This window comes from Phyllopteryx taeniolatus, chromosome 10 (assembly GCF_024500385.1).
Source record: "Phyllopteryx taeniolatus isolate TA_2022b chromosome 10, UOR_Ptae_1.2, whole genome shotgun sequence".
Lineage (NCBI taxonomy): Eukaryota > Metazoa > Chordata > Actinopteri > Syngnathiformes > Syngnathidae > Phyllopteryx > Phyllopteryx taeniolatus.
Window position 1 is genome coordinate 26,855,796 of NC_084511.1, and position 21,910 is coordinate 26,877,705.

General features: G+C 39.2%; 2 protein-coding genes across 5 annotated transcripts in view; one reads left to right on the forward strand and one right to left on the reverse strand.

Annotated features, from left to right (window-relative positions):
* ctso (cathepsin O) overlaps positions 1–21,278 on the reverse strand; it is a 44,755-nt gene extending 23,477 nt beyond the window's left edge. For 3 of the 4 annotated variants that reach the window (XR_009790640.1, XR_009790638.1, XR_009790639.1), the window contains exons 1-7: positions 21,000–21,278; positions 19,639–19,744; positions 19,318–19,442; positions 18,244–18,411; positions 17,233–17,354; positions 15,873–16,036; positions 13,640–13,732 (exon numbers count right to left, since the gene is read on the reverse strand). Coding sequence is in view for 1 of the 4 variants with exons in the window: in XM_061788663.1 (XP_061644647.1) it covers positions 13,441–13,475; positions 13,640–13,732; positions 15,873–16,036; positions 17,233–17,354; positions 18,244–18,411; positions 19,318–19,442; positions 19,639–19,744; positions 21,000–21,203 (1,017 nt within the window). In the remaining 3 variants the exon portion in view is untranslated. Of the gene's footprint in view, positions 1–13,405; positions 13,476–13,639; positions 13,733–15,872; positions 16,037–17,232; positions 17,355–18,243; positions 18,412–19,317; positions 19,443–19,638; positions 19,745–20,999 lie in introns of those variants that run through there. The other variant, XM_061788663.1, reaches the window with a different exon arrangement.
* Positions 6,787–13,409, forward strand: tdo2a (tryptophan 2,3-dioxygenase a). Its single transcript, XM_061788661.1, has 12 exons — positions 6,787–6,921; positions 7,007–7,112; positions 7,198–7,288; positions 8,621–8,691; positions 9,000–9,127; positions 9,211–9,397; positions 9,860–9,967; positions 10,057–10,168; positions 10,262–10,319; positions 11,354–11,433; positions 11,577–11,667; positions 12,551–13,409. The coding sequence occupies exons 1-12, from the start codon at positions 6,887–6,889 to the stop codon at positions 12,702–12,704; spliced, it is 1,221 nt and encodes a 406-aa protein (XP_061644645.1). The 5' UTR covers positions 6,787–6,886; the 3' UTR covers positions 12,705–13,409.
* Positions 21,279–21,910: the final 632 nt, after the last annotated feature.

The window sequence follows — 21,910 nt, forward strand, 5'->3', positions numbered from 1 at the left end:
TTCCAAGATTTCTTGTGCTATTTTGGATTTACAAGTAGTTCAAAACAAAAAAAAGGCAGTATTGTTTAAATTTTACAAACAAATACTATTTTTGGAGGAAAAAGTCTATATTTTTCCAGATTTTTTAAAATCTTAAGTCATTTTTGGAGGGAAAAAGTTTGTTTGTTTTCTGAACAAAACTGACCTATTTTGTTTTAAGATGAAAAATCACGTTCTCAAGAATAAAAAAAGAACAACAACAAAAGACCGTCACCCCCCAAAAATGTTGGGTTTTCATTTAGAGAACAATTCTATTCATTTAAACTCCCAACCCCAAAAAACAATAATTTATTGAGAAAAAGTCAGTTTTTTGGGGGGAGAAACAAATTTCTCTTAGTGAGGACAAGCGGTACGGAAAATGAAAGTAGTAATTTTGCAAGAAAAAAAGGTACAGAAAAAAATAAACCTGAGGGATTAAGTCATTTTTAGAATGTTGTTTTGAAGAATTTGTTTTCAAGATTTTGTATTTAATGCACAGCAAATATGAGTTTCAAGTATTTTCTTGGGTGATTTTTAAAGAACATTTTTTTTTGCTTCCCTTAAATTATTGAAGAAAAAAGGTCCTATTTTTCCGTTTTAAAATCAGAAGAAACTGGAAGGTAACAACAGCAAAATAATTATCAATGAAACAAACAAACAGGGCTTTGCTTTCACGTATGTGAGTGTTTTGTTTTTCTCATGCACCTCACCATCCAAGTAAACTCTTCTCGACTCAATATGAATAACACGGACCTCCTTCTTCTTTTTTTCATATCACGCTTCAAAGAACATTTCAAACCCCAAACGGGAGCACAATGCTCTTCCGTTTCCCGTTTTTCTTTGACCTCGCTCACTTGCTGCCGCTTTACCCTCACGTGCTTTTCTATTCCTCTTGTATATATATTATATTGTATATGACGGTGAATAAAGATGCGCGGACAACAAACACTCTCGTCAGCCTCCCTTCAGGCACCTTCAAGCTCCATCCCACCGTGAGACGCCTGACTCTAGCTCCAACGTGTGTGTGCGTGAAATGCACCTGCATACGCTCCATAGTCGATACGTTACATGCCTCTCTGGTGCCCCCTAAAGGTTCAAAGCGTCACTACAGCACTCAAATTAACTACTGTGGGATGAGCTTCTCGTGCTTTTTTTTCACCATAAATATTCTTTAATTAGTAATAGTAGAACAAATTGCTCTTTACTATGGTTTTCTGGTTGATTTTTATTATAAAACATTCTGAAATATATTTTGCATGTAGTATTTTTGGTATGATTTGTACAATATTTTATTTATATGTATTTCAAATACAGTATTCATTTTCTATTTGAGTGTTGTTGTTAATAAATAACAACACTCAAATAGAAACTTAAAAAAAAACGCTTCTATGCCGAACCTAAATATCAAAAGAATGCACAAATGCATTTTGGCAACATGCTAAGAAATCCACATTCAGTCGCACCAGACCCTGCAGGTATCGTCAAAGGGTGAGTACTTTTGCTAGTTTTAGCTACATTTCCAGTGGTTAAATTCTTATACGACTATGACAGATGTTAAAATGTGGCTTAAAATAAGTGCTTGTTACAAATAAATAAAATAAATATAAGTGTAAATATACACTTTTGTACATAAAAATATATTTTACACATCAACATCTGTACAAACACTAATATATATATATATATATATATATATATATATATATATATATGTTCAAACTGTGGGGGATATTCACTCATTTTAAATTTGATGCCTGCAACACGTTCCCAAAAAGTTGGGACAGGGGCATGTTACATGCGTGTTACATCACCTTTCCTTTTAAAAACACTCAATAAGCATTTGGGAACTGAGGACAGTAATTATTGAAGCTTTCTAGGTGGAATTCTTTCCCATTCTTGCTTGATGTCCAACTTCAGCTTTATCATGCGCCACATTTTCAATAGGAGACAGGTCTAGACTACTGGCAGGCCAGTCTAGTACTCGCACTCTTTTACAACGAAGCCACGTTGTTGTAACATGCAGAATGTAGCTTGGAATTTTCTTGCTGAAATAAGCAGGGACGTCCCTGAAAAAGACGATGCTTGGATGGCAGCATATGTTGCTCCAAAACTTGGATGTACCTTTCAGCATTAATGGTGCCTTCACAGATGTGCAAGTTAGCCATGCCATGGGCACTAAAACACCCCCATACCATCACAGCTGCTGGCTTTTGAACTTTGCGCTGATAACAATTCAGACGGTCCTTTTCCTTTTTGGCCCGGAGGATACGACACCCATTATTTGCCCCCAACATTTGAAATGTGGATTCGTCAGACAACAGCACACTTTTCCACTTTGCATCAGTCCATCTCAGATGACCTCATGCCAAGACAAGCTGGCTGGCGGCGTTCCTAGGTGTTGTTGATATATGGCTTTCGCTTTGCATGGTAGCGTTTTAACTCACATTTGTAGATCTGAACGCTATCTCTGTCAACTGACAATGGTTTTCCGAAGTGCTCCTGAGTCCACATGGTAATATCCTTTCCGGTTTTGAATGCAGTGCCGCCTGAGCGTTCGAAGGGTTCGAGGGTTTTTGGCCTTGCCGCTTCCATGAACAAATTTCTCCATATTCTCAGAATCTTTTGATTTATGGACTGTCGATGATGAAATCCATTTGCTAACATAGTTGTTCACAAAGTGGTGAGCCTCACCTCATTCTAACTTCTGAACAACTGCGCCTTTCGGGGATGCTCCTTTTATACCCGATATTGACACTCACCTGTTTCCAATTAACCTGTTGACCTGTGGAATGTTCCAAGCAGGTGTTTTTTTTTAGCATTCCTCAACTTTCCCAGCTTTTTGGGAACGTGTTGCAGGCATCAAAGTCAAAATGAGAGAATATTTGCAACAAAAAAAGAACAATAACGTTCATCAGTGTGAACATGATCTCTCTTTTCTTTGAAGTGTATTCAATTGAATAAAGGTTGAAAACGATTTGGAAATCATTATATTCTGTTTTTATTTACATTTATACAACGTCCCAATTTCATTGCAATTGGGGTTTGTACACGGAGTACATAAGAAAAATACAGTATACATAAACAAACAGACACAAACTGAAATACAATTGAATTCACATACTGTAGATACGCTAAGTACACATGCATAAACTTGCATAGACATGAATTTACATACTGTACATACACATACCACGTACAAATTTACCTGCTTAAACAAACTAACCTGTATACATGCACATCAATGTACATACATAAACATAATGTACATACTGTTCATATAAGATTTGATGGTGATTTTGGAGCCTGGAAAAGAGGTATTATTTCCCGTGGCTTTGTGTTTTCAAAGTCAACCAGGAATCAATTGTGTTCCACATCGGAGGTTCTTTCCCTTTACGGCACTTTGACTCGACCGGTAAACTCAAGTCAATTAGAATATTGCGACGCGTTGATTGGAGAGTAGTCAGAGAACCCCCCCCTGGCTCCCTTCCCGGCCCCCTCAGGTTAAATGAAGGAGGCATCAAAGGGAATGACTAAGCCGGAGTTCCAGCTGCAGCCTCACGCTGAGACCACAGCGGCGTAAGCGGGGGCGTCGGACCGCCAGGACCGCCGGGGCCTTGGTTGAAACGGACGCAACTTCAAAGACCGCGCAACATCACAGAGCCTTGCCTCCGCGTCACGTCGCGCCGCGCTACGGCTAACATACATTACACCGACGTGCAATCAAGCGGGAGATGATGATGATGACGATGATGATGAAAACGTGAAAGACAAGAATCGCTAATTCAAAATGGAGACATGGAGACGATTGATTCTGTGAGGATATTCTATTCTCTATTTTTTTTAAGTAGAATATAGAACTTCACCAAAGCCAAACCTTTTCAAAATATGTTCTTACACGTAATTGACATAAAGATATATACATTTTGCAGTTGAATTGCAGATCCTAGCCGAGTTCTTCTTTGGATGTTTCTGAAGTGAACAAAACATAAAAAGAGCACGGCGCTAAGATTCATTGCTCCAACGTGACAAAACGTTCGGCATGTGTTTTTTTGCGAAGGAGGTCGCGGTGCGTTTTGAAATGAAAAAGAAGGTTTTTTTTAGAAAAATACTTGGAATCGACCGAAAAAAAAAATATGGGCTTTTTTTTTTTTTTTTTTTTTCTTCAGAGGAACAGAAAATCATTGTAGGAAAAAAAATTTTTGTTTTCAAAATCAATTTTTATTTTTGGAGGAAAAAAATGTAATCTTCCAAGAATAAATGTGTATTTTTCAAAGATTTGTTTTCAACAAAAATACTTTTTTCCTTAAAGTGATGAATTTCTAAGAAAACAAATTATTTTAAGAAAATAAAATCTTGCCGGCATGGCGCATATATATATATATTACATAAATTACATTTTCTGAAAATAAATTTGGGAATTTCTTAATTTAACAAAAATCACTAGACCCATTTTTAATTAAAAAAAAAACTTATTTTTAAATTTTAAAAATCACCTTAATAGAAGAAAAAATTTTATTTTTCAAGATGAATGTGTATTTTCTTTGCTGAAATAAAGTTGAAAACTTATAAGAATGCTTTTGCTTTTAAAGAAGAAAAAGTATTTTTTGTAGAAAATGTCACTTTTAAAAACAATGGTACACGTTACATAAAAAAAAAATTTTTTTGCAATAAAATCAGTTGTAATCTAAAAATATTTTTTTGGGGCGGGGAGATTAATTTTTATTCTTTGAAGAACAGATCATGTTTCAGCGGGAAAAAAATATTTGAAGAGATTAAAAGTCTTCTTTCAAGATTTCAGTTTTTCTGTCTTTCTTCTGTTTTTTTAAGTGAAAAAGAAAGCTTTTTTGATTACTTTCTCAAGAATGTTTTTTTTATATAATCTTACCAAAGTTTTATTCTTACAAGACATTATTTCTTTTTGTTATAATTCTTTTTATAATAAGAAATCATTATATTAAGAGAATAGTCTTTTTTCAAGATACATTTTTAATTTTTGCAGAAATAAATTGGAATCCTTTGAGAATACCTTTTCTTTTAGAAAAAAAAATGGATTTATTTGTACAGAAAAAAAACTATTTGTAAAAATGTCATATTTTTCAGAGAGAAAAAAATTAACTAAATCACACTTGTGACAGAAAAAGCGTCCCTTTTTTTCATCTTTTTCTGCTTTAACGTGTCACCACGTTGGTGTGTGTTTTGTTGCACAGGAGGTCAGAGTGCGTGCCAGCGGGATAATGCAGTAAAGGGAGGGCCCTATCTTCCGCCTCTCTTTTCACGAGTGACCGGCTGAGACCTCGCGGGTGGGACACGTGCCGCCTCTCTGGCCGTGTCGTCGGCCTCACGGGAGGCCGAGCAAAGCTCACGCGTTCTCGCCCCCGTTCAGAAATAGCTTCTCGTTACGCCGCCTGTGATGTTTCCGAGGACGACGCGGCCGGCCGGGACTCCGCACGAGAGGCCTCGGCGGGAAAACCGAGCGCGCTAATGAGCCAGCATAGATGGACGGCCATCTAATGATGCCAGCGGATTCACTGTGGCGCCTTTGACAGTGAGGAGGATGTTTGAAGCGTCATACAAATGGGAAAAAAAGAAGAAGTTAACATTCTTAAGTCTGACCAAAAACGTTGCTTGTAATAATTTCAAGGTTCTACCGCTTTTAGGATGTAAACAAAGGATAAAAGTGGGTAAATCCTACAGTAGCAAGTGCCAGATTTTTGAAAGTAATAAAAGTTGTAATCTTTAATAATAATAATAATTGTTTTATGAGAAAAAAAGTTATAGGCTTACGAGAATAATTCTTTTGTTTTTCCTAAGAGAAAAATATTGATGTTAATATTATATAATTAGAAATATTTTTTTTTTTTTTTTTTAAATTGAAAAAAACTTTTTTCTAAAGGAAAAAAAAAAAAAAAATCTCCCTTTTGTTTTAAAAAATAAAATCTGAAAATGTCCTTATATTTTTTTTCTTCTAAAGAATTAATAATATTACAAAAACATTTTTAGGGAAAAAAAAAAAAACTTTGGTCCAATTCGCACTTGTAACAATTTCTATGGGTGAATGCAAAAATACTAGAAACAGCATTAGCATTCATAGTAAAGAAAAGTAATCCAAAAACAAAACCAAACATAACTATTGCTACTATTTCTTTCACAAATGCATCTTGTCCCTTGATGGCCACCATCCTCGAGCACTTAACAGTTTGTACCGCAAAATAAAGGAGTTTCAAATCAAAAGGCTGCAGCCGCTGCTGTGTCTCGACAAACACCGATACACGTGACAACAACAATTTCGAGGCTACAACCTGACATACGACGTTGTTGTCGAACACGCGCAACCAAATATTAACCGCACAGCAAATATTTGCCGGAGAGTCCACTGACCCCGAAAAGACTTTTTATGGCCCCCCGTGACCCGGCAACGCAACATTGACGAGAGTACAAAGTTTTGTCATTTTGGGCACAATTGGCGTGTTTTACGAAAATAGTCATTGTTGTTGTGGAAAAAAAGGTGCGTCGTCACGTTAAGACGCGAGGTGGCGAGTCCAAGGCTTTAATGGACACACTTTCCATTTGAGTGAGCGCGCACTTTTCAAGAAAAAGGGCCAAGTTCCTCTTCCATTTTTTTTCCCTGGTGATTATTGTTATGATGGCATCCTGTGACCGCACCATTTATACCGGTCAAACAAAGTCCACAAATTCACGGCGGGTTCAAGGTAAACAGAGCAGAGGCGTGCCGGATGACAACGGGTGTCCTCGCCTCTGATTGGACGACGACGAGCTTTAAAAACACGCAACGCGTAAAAGACGATTGGAGTACATTTTGTTGTTCCAAGAGTTCGTTGTTGTTGCTGCGACGTGATACGTACAAGTCATGAGTGGATGTCCCTATTTTGACAGGAGGCATTTGTATGTTTATTTATGTTACTGTATATTATTCTAGTAGATTTGCGTGTAGTATTTGATCGATTTGATCGGTTTGGTTTGTTCCCAGGTTGTTTCAAAACCAGCCTCTGGAGCAGAAAGAAGAGCAAGATGCGTCTCAGGCAGGCGTCAACAAGGCCAGTAAAAGAGGTATCATCTACGGCGACTACCTCAAGGTACAGAAGTGCCCGCCGTCACCTCGCTATCTTTCTCGCTTTGGACATTTTCGAAGCGTTTTGTTTGTGCGTTCCCTCCCGCAAGCTGGATAAAATCTTGACGGCCCAGGTGCTGCAGAGCGAGCTGAAGGGCAACAAGATTCACGACGAGCACCTCTTCGTCGTCACGCATCAAGGTGAACCCAGCGCTTACTTTGTCTGTGAACTCAACGCGCTTGTTAACCAAACGTTCTTGTGAGGCTTTGTGGTTTGCTTGTATTGAATTTTATTTATTCCCCCCCCCCCCCACACACACACAATTTTCAACATGAGTTGCTGCCTCACTTTTAGGAATGTTCAATCTACAGGCATACGGGGAGGCTTGTTTGTGCCAAAAAAATGGGGACAAATATAAAGCCGGTTCAATATTTAAATCAATTACAATATACATTTTTCAGAAAATAATAAGGAAATTAAAAAAACATTACTGCAAATACATTTCAAATGTTAAAAACAGCCTCAAAAACATTTGAATAATAAACAATACAAACGCAATTAAATCAATAATTACGCTAAATAAATTAAATAATGACAATTAGATGAAATAAAGAAATATCAATAAATTGTATAGAAAATGGAATCAACAAAAATGCTCTTAAATAAAAATAACTAAGTAACTACAAATGAGATAAACAAATACAAAATATATTCAATAGAAATGCCTTCAAGTAAAAGTCAATTCAATTGGTAAAAATGGCACTAAATTAATACAAATTTGATTTTGAAGCAATTAAAATACAGCAAAGTGTCATCAAACACATAAAAATGTCATTTAAAAAAATGGCACAAAAGTAAAGAAAAATTCATTATTTCAAAGGCCATTAAATTTATCAATTGGTTTTAAAGGCTAAATATAATTTGTCTACATTATGTTTTACAATGACTTGCCGTTGAAATGATTTCACTTTTTGATTTGTTCCAAGTGCCGAAGATAATCACACTTCTACAATTGCCATTTATTAGTTAACAGTGACAAGTGACAACAAATTATTATTATCATTATTTGCTCATTTATTCAATTTTTAGGCTCGGCAAACAGCGGCGTTAGCTCCGGGGCTAGCCGTTAGCGCGACATGCTAATCGTTGAAAAAAGACGATTAGTTAAGTCACGTCACAAATGCTACACAGAATATTCTGGAAACGCAAACTGAAGCCAATTGACGCAACAAGTGCGCTCGTTGGGCGCGTTAGCATGTTGGTCAAGTGTGCGCAACTGTTTGTATAGACTTATTATTTTACGAAAACAACGTTTTTACCACCCCACAGCAGTTAGATAACCACTGTTGTACTGCATATCATCTCTCGTGGAACGACTCTTGTCCAATCAAATTGCTTGATCGGAAGTAACTGTTATGCAATTGCCCTTATATTTAAATAACGTTGGTCCACACAAGCAAGCGATTAACTACAATTAGCAATGTACGAACCATAGAAAACTGTCTCAAAGTGTGTTGTGTGTTTCATTGCAGCTTATGAGCTGTGGTTCAAACAGATTCTGTTCGAGTTGGATTCAGTCCGCGAGATCTTCATTAGTCGACACGTGAGTCACTTTTGTTGTTGTTGTTGTTTTTCAACTGTCGGTCGTTATTTCATCACATTAGGTGATTATAATCGGTCAGCTTCTTGCAGTTGTGTAAAAGTCGACCGCTTGAAATCCAATCCAAGCAGCGACAATTAACTTTGTTTGTCGTCGATTGATCCGTGGATTGTTTTCTCAATGAGTTCATTCGCAGTTTGTTGGAAAATGTTCCCAAATGTCACTTGCTGTTTGTTTGACGACATTTAGCTCTCAATCTGAAGTATAAAAAAAAAAAAACCACTCAGAATGAAAATGTCTTCTGCACGCAGGTGCGAGATGAACGCTACATGCTCAAAGTCAACACTCGCATCCACAGGATCGTGATCATCTTAAGGCTGCTGGTGGAGCAGTTCGCCATCCTGGAGACCATGACGGCCTTGGACTTCTTTGCTTTCAGGTTCGACTATTGAGATGTTTTGTGCCCTTCCTCTCGGTCGTGCGTACAGTGTGCTTACTTGGCGTTGCCGATTCTGTGCGAAGGGAATATCTGTCTCCGGCTTCTGGCTTCCAAAGCCTTCAGTTCCGGCTCTTGGAGAACAAAATCGGGGTGCCCGACAACATGAGGGTGCCCTACAATAGGCAGCACTACCGCGACATCTTCAAGGGTCAGGACCGCGAGTTGCTGCTCGCCACCGAACAGGAGCCCACGCTCTTGAAATTGGTCGAGGTAAAGACAATTCCGAATGTAGCGGCGTCACGTCATCAGGATGTAAAATCAGGATACGAGACAAATCATGTTAGACCATTTAGTACACTACTAAAATGGCTAGGGCGCACTAGTAGAACTTAGTTGTCTTACTAGTGAGGACGGAGTGTGTACGTGGAGCTTATTAAGGATATGGAATAAATGCTCAAACCGCTTGCTCTAGTAGCGGCACTAGTCGTATTATAACTAGCGGTATTCTTTGGGGTGGTGGGAGCAGCAAAAGTAGAAGTAGCAGTGGTGGTGGTTGTATTAGGACTAGTAGTATCAGTCGAGGTGGTAGTAGTAGGTAATAGGTCATAGGCAACAGTATGTATGGCGGCGGTAGGAGCAGTATTTGTTGTAGTAACGTTAACGGCGGTAGTAGAACTTTCAAATGAGATGAACTCGTAACCAAGTAAGAGTATTTTAACACTGTGGTTGAAGGAGTGGCTGGAGAGAACTCCTGGCCTGGAAACAGAAGGCTTCAACTTCTGGGAAAGTCTGGAGATCAACATCTTGACTGGCCTCAATACGGAGGAGCAGAACATTGAGGTCAGATAAGAATAAGAACGCAAACGAGCAACTTTGGAGCGGACATTCGAGCGCTTTTGAAGTCACGCTGCGACGCTTGCGCTCCTTAGCAAATGTCGGACTGTGAGGACAAAGAGGAGATGATGGCCGAGTTGCTGAAGCAGAAGGAGGTCTTCACGTCCTTGTTTGACGACAAGCGGCACGAGCATCTGCTCAGCAAAGGTCAGAACCCTTCCGGAAGGTCTTTGCATCTCGAGCATTTCAACCAATGACGTGACAAGCTGGGGCTCACCCGTGTTCCGTTTTCCCAACAAGGTGAGAGGCGGCTGTCATACAAAGCGCTGCAAGGCGCTCTCATGATCTACTTCTACAGGTAGCGCCACCTGCACACTGACTTTTTTTGACTGCTAGTAGAGTGGTAGATAGTGGTGGTAGTACTAATAGCGTATCAGGCAGTAGTAAGAGGGGTAGAGATCGTGATGGCCGCTTTTGTAGTAGTTTAGTAGTAGTAGTGACAGTTAGAGTCGTGGTAGTTTTAAAGGTGGTAGTAGTAGTTAATAGTAGGAAAACTAGGAGTATTCATTGTAATAGTAGTAGAGGTACTAGCCATAATAGTAGAGGTACTACTAGTAGTAGTAGTAGACGTATTAGAAGCAGTGGAGGTAGTAGTTGTAATAGTAGAGGTACTAGTAGCATTAGAAGAAGTGGAGGTAATAGTTGTACTTGTGGATAGTAGTAGTAATAGTAGAAGAATTAGAAGCAGTAGAGGTGGTAGTTGTAATATTTGAGGTACTAAAAGTACTAGTATTAGTAGTAGAGGTAGTTACATACTGTGCCTTGCAGTGGTAGTAGTAGTCTAGTAATTAGTAGTAGTCGTGGTGAAAAATAGTTCTATGTAAGATAGTAGTAGTAGAGGTAGACGTAGTAGTTGTAGTTGTAAAAGTAATACTACTACTACTACTAGCAAATAGTAGTAACAGTAGTAGTGGTAATAATAGTAGCAGAAGTAATAGTAGAGATAGTGGTAGTAGCTGCGATGGTGGTCGTAGTAGTAGCGGTAGTAGAACTATTGCTAGGAGTAACAGAGGTAGTAGTAGTCATAGCAGAGGTAGCAGTAGTAGTCATGGTGGCAGTGGAAGTAGTAGTTGTATACGTACTACAACTATAGTAGTAGTAATAGCAGTAGCAGTCATAGTAAAAGTAGTAGTAGGAGTAACAGAGGTAATAGTATTGGCAGATGGTAGGTATTAGTAGTTGCGGTAGCGATGGTAGCAGTAGTGGTAGCGTCACTACAAGGAAGTAGTGCCGGCAGCGTCGGTATTTGTGCTAAGGTAGTAGTGGTGGTGATAATTCCGCCACTGAGCGGCTCAATAACGCCTCCGCCGCATGTCGCGTGTGTTCAACCAGGGAGGAGCCCAGGTTCCAGGTTCCATTCCAGCTGCTCACCTTGCTCATGGACATCGACACGCTCATGACAAAATGGAGATGTGAGTACGCGCCGCCACCGAAGACGGACGGCGAAGTTTGCTCGGCTAAAAGTTAGCCGGGAGCCTTCGGGACGTCGCCCGAGCGCTTTCCTATCAATTATTGATGTCTCGCTCCTTTTCCGTTTCTGCTGCCGTTGTTGTAGACAATCACGTATGCATGGTGCACCGGATGATCGGCATCAAGGCGGGCACGGGGGGCTCGTCCGGATACCACTACCTGAGATCCACTGTCAGGTATTGTCTATATATGTGTGTGTGTGTGTGTGCGCGCGCGTGCGTTTAATTAAGGCCTGCATCGGAAAGACAGGCGCGACAAAAGTACTGGGACACATCTCCCTTCCTCGAGATGTAGTTTGTCCCGATACTTTAGTCCGATTGGAAAATTGCCAACGTTGTAACTGTGAGAGGCTTGTGTCTCAAGCCTCATTTCAACAAAGTGATTGTAGGTAGCACATAGTAGTAGAGGTTGTCGTAGCAATAGATGAGCTACTACTAGTATAATAGTAGGTAAGTAGTATTAGCGGTAGTAGATGTTGGAGTAGTGGTGGCAAGAGTCGATGTAGACTTAGTGGTAGCAGTGGTTGTAGTAGTAGTAGTACCGTATATGGCAAGCTGTCCAAGAATTTATTGGATATCCTACTAGTGGACTGATTTGTCCATGTACTAGTTACACTATTTGTCCTCACTACTAAGCCAATTCAGCGTGCCAGTAGATGAGGGCACACTATTAGAACCACTATGCCTCACTAGTGATGTTTTTTTCTACTCCTGCATTTCAGTACTGTATTTCCACACACTAGTAGAGTGACGAAGGCACACTATAACATGTTACTAGTGAGGCAAAACTATGCACTAGTTGATATCTGTGTAATAGTATGATGATAACCAGTATGATTTTTGAATATGACATTTAACACTAGTAGCATACAGTTATCAACAAGTGCACAGTTTTGTCTCACTGCTAACATGTATTTGTGCTAGTAGTGAGCCCTAGTCAACACCCGTGTACCAGGTTGACACCACTCCTCGCTCTGTGCCAGCACATTTCATACAGAACAGGACAGGACTAGTTAGCTTAGTGACACTACATTTTACGACTTTCCCCCTCCCCCTCCAGTGACCGCTACAAGGTCTTTGTGGACTTGTTTAACCTGGCCACGTTCCTGGTTCCTCGCCACTGGGTGCCCAAGTTGAACCCCAACGTGCACACCTTCCTCTACACGGCCGAGTGCTGCGACAGCTCCTACTGCAGCAGCGAGGACTCGGACTAGCGCAGAAAACCACAGGCAAACCCAACAAACATGCATAAAAGAAAAAAAAAGACTATGGTGCCTATCTTGTTCCTCTTTTCTCACCACGTTTGTCACTGCGCACTGATGACGAGCCTCAGTTTCTGGACTTTGGCTAAGTACGACGTGGCTATCCCGCGAAGATGTAAATACAATTTATATTAATACAACTAAGAATGATGTTCAGCATCTAAAACATTTTGCACAGCATGGAAATCAAGAAAATGCGATGTGTATATAATGTCAATAATGCACACACTCACCGGACACAACATTAGGTACATCTGTGGCAATAGGATCCAAGAGAAGAATTTGGGATAACTGTCTTTTGAATAGAACAATATGGTTCATATTGTTATACTCACCTGGATCATACTTTATTATTATTTGGTTTCCATATTGAGTGAGATAAGGGTTAAAATATTAGGAACAGCCCTTAGTATGAGGCACAACTGCACGGCTACCACTAACAACGGAGCATGCAGGTGTACCTAATGTTGTGTCCGGTGAGCGTAAGCGCTACATTTTAACATATGTTTAATATATTCTTTTTTTAGTGCTGCGATTGCTGTAATCTTTGTATATGAACCTGTATCATTTGGTATTTAAAAATACATATTTGTTGTACATAGTATTTGTCTGTATTTTCAGTGTGTTTATGTGTGCCTAAATAAAGCTCAGCATTGACGCCCTTGTAAAGTGATTTATTTGCATTATGTCAAACGAACACGGCCGCCACAGAATCCGCGATGCCTGGCAACAGACGACGCAGAGAGAATATTAATGTTGATCCCGCAGGGTTTGATGACAACCACAGCAGACACTCCATTTTAAAAGGGGATGTGAATCTAAAAACAAATACAGAAGAGAAAAAAAAAAAAAAAAAAAACAAACAGGGATGGTTGGTTTGCACTCACCGCAGAGATTGCCGCCGATTTTGACGTACACGTAACCCTCGCTGCCCCAGTCTTTGCCCCAGGAGTTCTGCACTATCCAGAAAGGAATTTCCCCTATATTAAAAAAGGGAGCAAAATAAATTATCTACAGAGTAAAGAGCACAACTTGACATGAAAGCGTGAAAGGTCGCATAATCGCTTTGTGAAAATAAATAAGTCACAAAAATGGGGGAGTTGGACGGGGTGTGATTTAAAAGGACCCACATTCTTTGAATCGAATTATTCAATTTTCTTTCAGCGGTGTGTGGGCAAGACGGGGTGCGCCTCCTCCGCCTGGATGTTAAACGTGATCTGAAAGTCAAAGTTTGGGAAAAGCTGATCTGAAAAGTAACCAAAGGCTTCAAAAAGTTGGTGCAAGTTTGCTTATCTAAGAGGATCCAAAAGCCTTTGTTTTATTTTATTTTTTAAGGATGTGTGTCTGAAGGGTGCATGGCTTCTAAAGGTGCGGAAAGTATCCAAATGGCTCCGTTCATATTTTTTAGGATGCGCATCTGTCAAAATGTTGAAAGGGGTGTGCAGCTTTAAAAGATTAGAAAAAGCTCATCTGAAATGAGCCAAAAAGCTTTGTTTCTATTTTTTTTTTTTTTTTTAAACAACAACAACAACAACAACAAAATGAAGGTACGTGTGGGAGACAGGAGGAACACCATCTCTATTGGGATGAAAGGCTCATCTGAAAGTGCCCAAAAGGCAGAATTGAGGAAAAGAAGGTTACAACTGAATGGAAGAATAAAAAGGGAGTTTCCACCTAACGAGTCTTGTTGTTGGACAGTGCCCTCACTGCCAGGCATCCTAACATGATCTATTCCAAAAGAACGATAACGCTTGTGGTTTTTGGGGTGTGCCTCCAACTCGGAGAGCACAAATAGTTGAATTTCTCCACACCAACTCAGGCTAGTAAGACCGAACTAAGCCTTGTCGCATGAACTGATGAAGCCTGCTCGGACGTCTTCGGTCACTGCCACCTGACCTCCCGAACACACACTCCTTAACTCCATTCAAATCCACTATCTCCACACCCCCTTAAAAATGATATCAAAACATACTTTCAAATCAGCCTTTCCTAAACTTTGAAAGGCCCAGGACCCCTTCAACATCCCAACAGATATTGCGCACCCCCTCTTATAAAAAACAACGTTGTAGTTCCAACTCTTACATAACATTGCGATGATATAGCTGCACCTTGAAGTTACAACACTGTCAACATCCAAAGAGGCCAACGATTCAATAATAATAATGGGACAATTCTGCGATGGGCGGGCGACCAGTTCAGGGTGTACCCCGCCTCTCGCCCGAAGATAAGCGGGATAGGCTCCGGCACGCCTGCGACGCTTGTGCGGATAAAGCGGTACGCAAAATGGATGGATGGATAATGGGACAATTCAATTTTCTTTTTTTTTTACTGAGAACTCTGCAAAGATGGCTTTTTTTATGACATCAATAGAGGATAAAACGCGAGGGAAGCAAAAAAAAAAAGGAAAGTCGATTGTGTTGATGCATTTTCAATGTGTTCTTTTGTATTTAAGAGCCATATTTGGCCTTGGGGGCCTAATGGATTCATTACAATTCTCCGGCAGGATCGGGCTAATTTTAGGCTTTCTGGGTTTGTTTTGTTCTAGGGCATTAAATGAGATTTTTATTAGGTTTCGGCACAAGTAAATTTAAACTCAATTCAAGCTATTATGGAAAAGAAAATATACACTTTGTTAAAACATGTTAATCAAAAAAGAAAAGACACAAAATACCATTAGAATGTTACGTTCAATAGCTAAATAAAAATATCAAAAAGAACAATAAAATTTCAAAATAATGTGGTTAGCTAGTTAGAGGTTTTACATTTCATATATTTTTCAAATAAGTATTAAATTAAATGAAAAAAATTAAATCATTGATTTAAATTGCTTCAGATAAATTAAATTACATTACATTCCTTAAATTATTCAAGTACATTTTAACTCAATTTGAGCTACATTGGAAAGAAATAACACGCTTTATTAAAGATTTTACTGGGCGGAAAATCTACAAAATACAATTGAAATGTTAGTGATTTTTATTAAATAAATGTAAACCACACAGAAAATGCCTAAATATATGATCTGTAATAAATGAATGAATACCAATACAAATGATCCAATTTCGAAAATGACGCAGTTCATGGCCCAATGAAATCTGCGTGGGGTGATGATTGGCATACCTGTGGCATCGTATCCCACCAGCAGCACGGCGTGGTTGGGCCAGCGACTGGAGCAGTGGTGCTGGATTATTCCTCCCAAGTAGTCCTGCCAGCTGACCGCGTCCACCACGACGGACAGAGGACCTCGCTCCGCCAGCTCAGCCTTCATGGCCTCCTCCTGACCGCTAGTGGGGGCAGAAGAGTGCAGACAACCTTACAACCAGGAAGGAAGACTACCATTTCATTTTTGTCTTGTATTACTGCTAAAGTTAACATTTAAATTCATTTTCTACAACTACTCTACTACAACTTTCTACAAAATTATTATATACTGTGGACCCCTGCATATTTGTGGTTTGCCATTTGAAGATTTTTGGGGGGAACCTATTGCCTGTTCTTCGCGGTTTTCGGCCTTGCAGCTTACATGCAGTGATTTCTCCAGATTCTCGGAACCTTTTGATGATATTATGGACCGTAGACGATGAAATCCCGAAATTCCTTGCAATTGTCCGTTGAGGAACATTGTCCTTAAGACGTTCGACTATTTTCTCACGCACTTGTTCACAAAGAGGTGAACCTCGCCCCATCTTTGCTTGTGAATGACTGAGCGATTCAGGGACGCTCCTTTTCTCCCCAATCATGGCGCCCACCTGTTCCCAATGAGCCTGTTCACCTGTGGGATGTTCCAAACAGCTGTTTGATGAGCATTCCTCAACTTTCTCACTCTTTTTTGCCACCTGTCCCATCTTTTTTGGAACGTGTTGCAGCCATAAAATACTAAGTTCATGACTATTTGCTAAAAACATTCAAGTTTATCAGTTTTAACAGTAAATATCTTGTCTTTGTAGTGTATTCAATTCAATATAGGTTGAACATGATTTGCAAATCAATGTATTCTGTTTTTATTTATGTTTAACACAATGTCCCAACTTCATTGGAATTGGGGTTGTAAATAAACCGAATTAAAATGTTTGTATTTAACTATCAACTGATAATATTTTACCATTGTCAGCAGCCAGGTCAGCAATGCAAATGAGAACGCATTCTCAATTGCCTAAAATTTTTACATACTTACTAATATATACACACACACACACACACACACAGATATATATATTGTCTGACCATATAGTTTCTTTTTTCAAAAAGACCTGATACTCCAGCAAGTAAACAAGATGTGTTGACCTGTGACTTTCCAAGAGCTGTGTGCAACTGAGCGATCAATATCTGTGTTGACAGAGCAAACACGACATGTCCTGGACCCTGCTCTGTCCTTCACCTTCACATGATTTCCTTTTCAAGCCATGAATAAGGGAGTGTTCATTTTTAAGCTTTTATTACCTGCACGCTGTGGAGAAAAAGAAAATATATAAATCAGTACCTGAAGTTGTGCACAGTGAAGTTCCCCACGCCAACGCCCCCTTGAGGCCGGAGAAAGAAGTGACACATTCCGTTCTTGGCCGTGTAGGGGTAGTCCGACTGTGGCACCAGTTTCACTTGGGTCTGCGTGGATGAGATCATGTCAAATCAACCTTAATGATGCGCTCTCGTGATATTTGTTACACGATATGTCTATTTGTGACTTATTATATTTTCGTGGTTTTTGGCAAAAGTGACCGCAAAATGGCTGACTTTCTGTGTTTTTGAGGAAATGGGTTCTTGAGACTTTTTATTGTGGGTCTACTAATGATAGACACGCTTGCTGAATTTCATAGTCACTAAGTGACACTGGCTTTAAAGGACCCATCTAATACCGCCAACATTGGCACTTATTCTATAGTCCGTCCTGGACTTAAAAACAATGTCTGCAGAAAAAAAATGCACCCCAAGATGGACTCAGTAGTAGTAACATATTTGATTTGGAGTCAGGTGTTGGCCCGCCCCCATTTACGGTAGGTCGAAACCTGCGTGAGCCTGCTGACATCAAGTTTCTTGAGACTTTTTTTGTGGTTCCACTCATGATAAACATAGCCACCATATTTCATGTTGCCAACTAAAACTGTCTTGGGGGCTGAATGTTTTAAAACGTTCAAAGTACTATTTGCAACCAGAGGATGGCTTGAGGGAACTAAATGACCCGAAATGTTTGCTTCAAACCAAAATGAGAGACTGTCTTTTGAGGAATGTTGGTTTTTTTTTGTTTTGTTTTTTTTAACCTTTTTGTGACTCTACCCACGATACCAAATTTCATGTTGCTAAGTGACACAGGCTTTGAGGGCTACATTTTTTATTTAGCTCAAATGACCCAAAAATGGCCACTTGAAACTAAAATGGCTGACTTCTTTTTTGAGTTTTTGTAGCATGACTTTCTAAGACTTTTTTTGAAGGTCTACTCATGATAGACACTAAAAATTGTCTTCGAGGGCTGAATTTTGTAAAAGGTTCCAAGTACCGTCCGCAACCAGAGGAGGGCTTTGGTCGGAGAACCTCCGTTGCAGCCTCCATTTTGAAAGCAGCAGTCCACCACTTGCTGCACGCTGAGTTCCTCCAGCCGCGAGCCCGCGATGGCGTTGGCCGCCTGCACGGCGCCCACCACGCTAAACGCCCAGCAGCTGCCGCACTGCAAAAGATGAATTACTGAGAAAAGCTAAGGTTCAAACCCCCGAGGGAAGAATTAATCCAAACCCTGTACTAAATGAACATCCTCTCCAGCACAAATACATTTTTCTTATCCCACCACCTTTTCCAAAATTAGCTTCTTGATGACTTTGTAAAGGACACCGGGACTAAAAGACTTCATTTTAATGCAAGAGTCTGTCTGTCCTGGAGCCACCCTGCTGGTCAAATAATTGCCCTAATTTATCTTTAAAACGCAGCTCATTATCAGACACGCTGCTCTTATTACATAGACGCTCAGTCATCTTAAAAGAACACTAATAACATCTAAAACCTTCTTTAAAGACTTTTAAGATCCGACCCCTTTATGATGTCATCTGATGACTGAAATGGCCTTTACATGTAACAATCTCAGCATAGGTCACACACACTTCCATCTTTCAAATTCGCTACAATGGAAATGGAAGTTGACCTACCCCTCCAGCAAGTTGAAATATGATTAAAAACTTCAATGTAAAAAAAATAATAATAATAATTTTTAACAATTATTGTATTTTAAATACAATTATAATACACTGAAATGTAATTAAAATCATAAGCAATCAACTTACAATTTTTACATAAAAAATACATTAAGACAATGATTATATGAATTTAATGTATTATATTATGAATAATTAAACATGATGTTAGAATAAAATTGAGAACATTTCATTTAAATTCAATTCAAGTGATATTTAAATGACATCAAAAAATGACAAATTAAAATGATATAATAAAATGATATGTATAACTAGCTTAGAATTTATAATAATATATTGAAATTAAAATAAAAAATGTAAATAAACTACATACAAACAATCAAACGTGTTTTCGTCTCAAAAATACACCTGAGCGTGTTCCGTCTTACTGCTTGCTGGTTCTGGACAGGCCCCACCACTGCTCGGTCCCTCCAGTCAAATTTGGCCGGCAGCTCCTTAGCCTTGGCCCTGAGGAACGGCGGAGTGCGCTCAGAGGTTGCTCGCAGGTACAAATCTGCCATGAACACAAAGAACACAACATCACATAACACAACAACATCCTGCCCGGTTAAAAAACGTGAAGTCAATTTCCTCTCAAATTGCACTCAAATGCCAGGAGATGATGTTGCTGAGGCAGAAACATACAAATTGTGGACTGTAATTCTAGCTGCATATCATAGCGATGGAACAGTATTCCAAGTTCATCCTACCTCGGAATTCGTTGGGTGAGAGGGAAGAGAATTGGTTGATTCCGTACTTGGCAGACTGAGGCTGAGAGGAAAAGGAGTTGAGGTACGCGTGACGTTCCGTAGCATTCTGCAGTGTTCCAACAACAAAACAACTTTTACAAAGACATTTCATGTATACTTCTGTCAACTTGTATTGAGCACCGAAGCTTACGAAAGTCATTACTATATGTTTTTATAAAGTACACTATAATAGAGTGCTATCATATTTAAAAAGACAAAAGTAATTTGGTTGTTTTAGGGGAGACTGGAACGTATTACTGGCATTTCAATTCATTTTAACAAGGAAAGAGGATTTGAGATACAAGTGTACTGTGGTCACGAAACCAATTTAAATCGTGACTCAAGACACCAATGTTTTCTTTTTTAGGAAATGAAGGACGCAGACAACGGTGACCGTATGGACAGTCTGAATATTTCTGCTATTAAAAAAAAAAAAAAACATTTGTTATTGCTTTTGTTCCATCTGAAGAGCACTACAGACGCTTCATATTCTGTTGAAAGTTGTGTTTGCGCCATGCTAGCTTTGTTTTCATGCTGCACTGATGTTCACATCCGGGTGGCGCCCATTCCAAGGAGTTTGATGTACTGCCAAATGCATGGTACTAGCAATGACGTCTGCTAGCAATGTATTTGTTTACAGAGTAGACGTGGCCAGAGTCCGATCTGCGATGCACGTTAAGCATTTCCTGGGTTTAATATGCAGTTCTCTTCTTATGTAACCCAAATGTGTTGTCGCTCGAATTTTTTACTGCCCATGACCCACTCAAGTTGGGTTTCCAACGCGCTCGTTGAGAATCACTGCATTTGTTTCTTCAAGAATAAAGTTGTCTGTTTTTGAGATAAAAAGTTGTATTATTCACATTTAAAACATTTTAACATTACAAGGTTAACGCAGTATTTTCTTGAGGATAAAATATTGTTCTATGTTTGTTTTTTAATGGTTTCTGACAATCGTCCTACAGTTTTTACTCGTAAAAACATGATCGTTTTTCTGAATGAAATGCAACTTCATGTTTGGGGTTCAAATCCCAGCCCTGCCTGTGTGTATATCAACTCAGAAATGAGCGAGTGCTAGCAATAAATGTGGATTAGCCTCAATCCAAAGAAATGCAATCCGTTTATATTTTTAAGCACATTTGCGCCGAACGCTGGATTTGACCTCGAAACAGACCGCGGTTACACTCAAGACGCATATCTCTTACCGTTTACACAGTTTCAATCAAAAAGCCTAAATCCACCCCAATTTAACCTGTGCTCTTTACTTCCGGGTTGTACGCAGTGGCCATGGTCTGTTAGGACGTACTCGTTTCTTCATTTCTTACCCGGAAACAACCATTGAAGCGCTCAAAGTCACCTTTGCCTTCGTACATGAGGTGGCAACGAGCCCCACATGGCGTAAAATCATCCACCAGCTCGTTCAAATTCTTCAATTCCTCGTCCCGACTCGCGTTTATTTGGCAACACAGCAGGGCGACGACGGCGAAAACTGTCGCCATGGCAACAGTGCACCGGTAACCGCCCTTCATTTTGGGTCCTGAAAAGTTCGCGCGACGACAACGAGAAATTTCTGACAAGCGGAAGTGGAAACGTCACGAAAAGGTAAACTTCAAAAAGAGTGGTCGCAGATGCATTACCTGTGCTGGACACCAGGGGGAGACATTACTAAAATAACGTTGTAGACTATTGGAGGAAAAAAACAACAAGCGATATATATATATATATATATATATATATACACACACTATATATATATAGGGGTATTTTTTTATATTTTCACAAAATCAAGTTGTAGCCTATATTTTGAATAAAAAGTCACATTTAACACACACACACAGGGTGATTGATAAGTAACTCCCTATTTTAAAATACTTAAAATTTATTCATATGTTGTAATATTTTTTTGTTTTGTTTGTTTTTTGTCATACGTTCTCAAGCAGAAAGATGAACATTTTCAACCAAAAATTTGCATGTTTGAGAAAATAAAATGAATAAGTCAGTCAAAAAATTTATAATTTTGAGAAAAAACATGTTATGTAGGATTCAGAAGAAATAATCATCATTATCATTTCATTTGAATTAAAAATGTGGCAAATATATATTTTTTTCTGTTGTTGAATTGAAAGAAAAGGACATATTTTTGAGAAACAAACATTCTATTTTGTATTATTTTCAGGATAAAATAGTTAAATAAAACAAGGGAACAATTGAACAAAAGTTGCATATTTTTAAAAAC

Bases quoted from the DNA above. Each gene is read 5' to 3' on its own strand.
- tdo2a (XM_061788661.1), top strand. From the start codon at position 6,887: ATGAGTGGATGTCCCTATTTTGACAGGAGGCATTT. The intron at 6,922-7,006 runs GTATGTTTATTT...GTTTGTTCCCAG, and splicing joins TATTTTGACAGGAGGCATTT to GTTGTTTCAAAACCAGCCTC. The intron at 11,668-12,550 runs GTATTGTCTATA...CTCCCCCTCCAG, and splicing joins TACCTGAGATCCACTGTCAG to TGACCGCTACAAGGTCTTTG.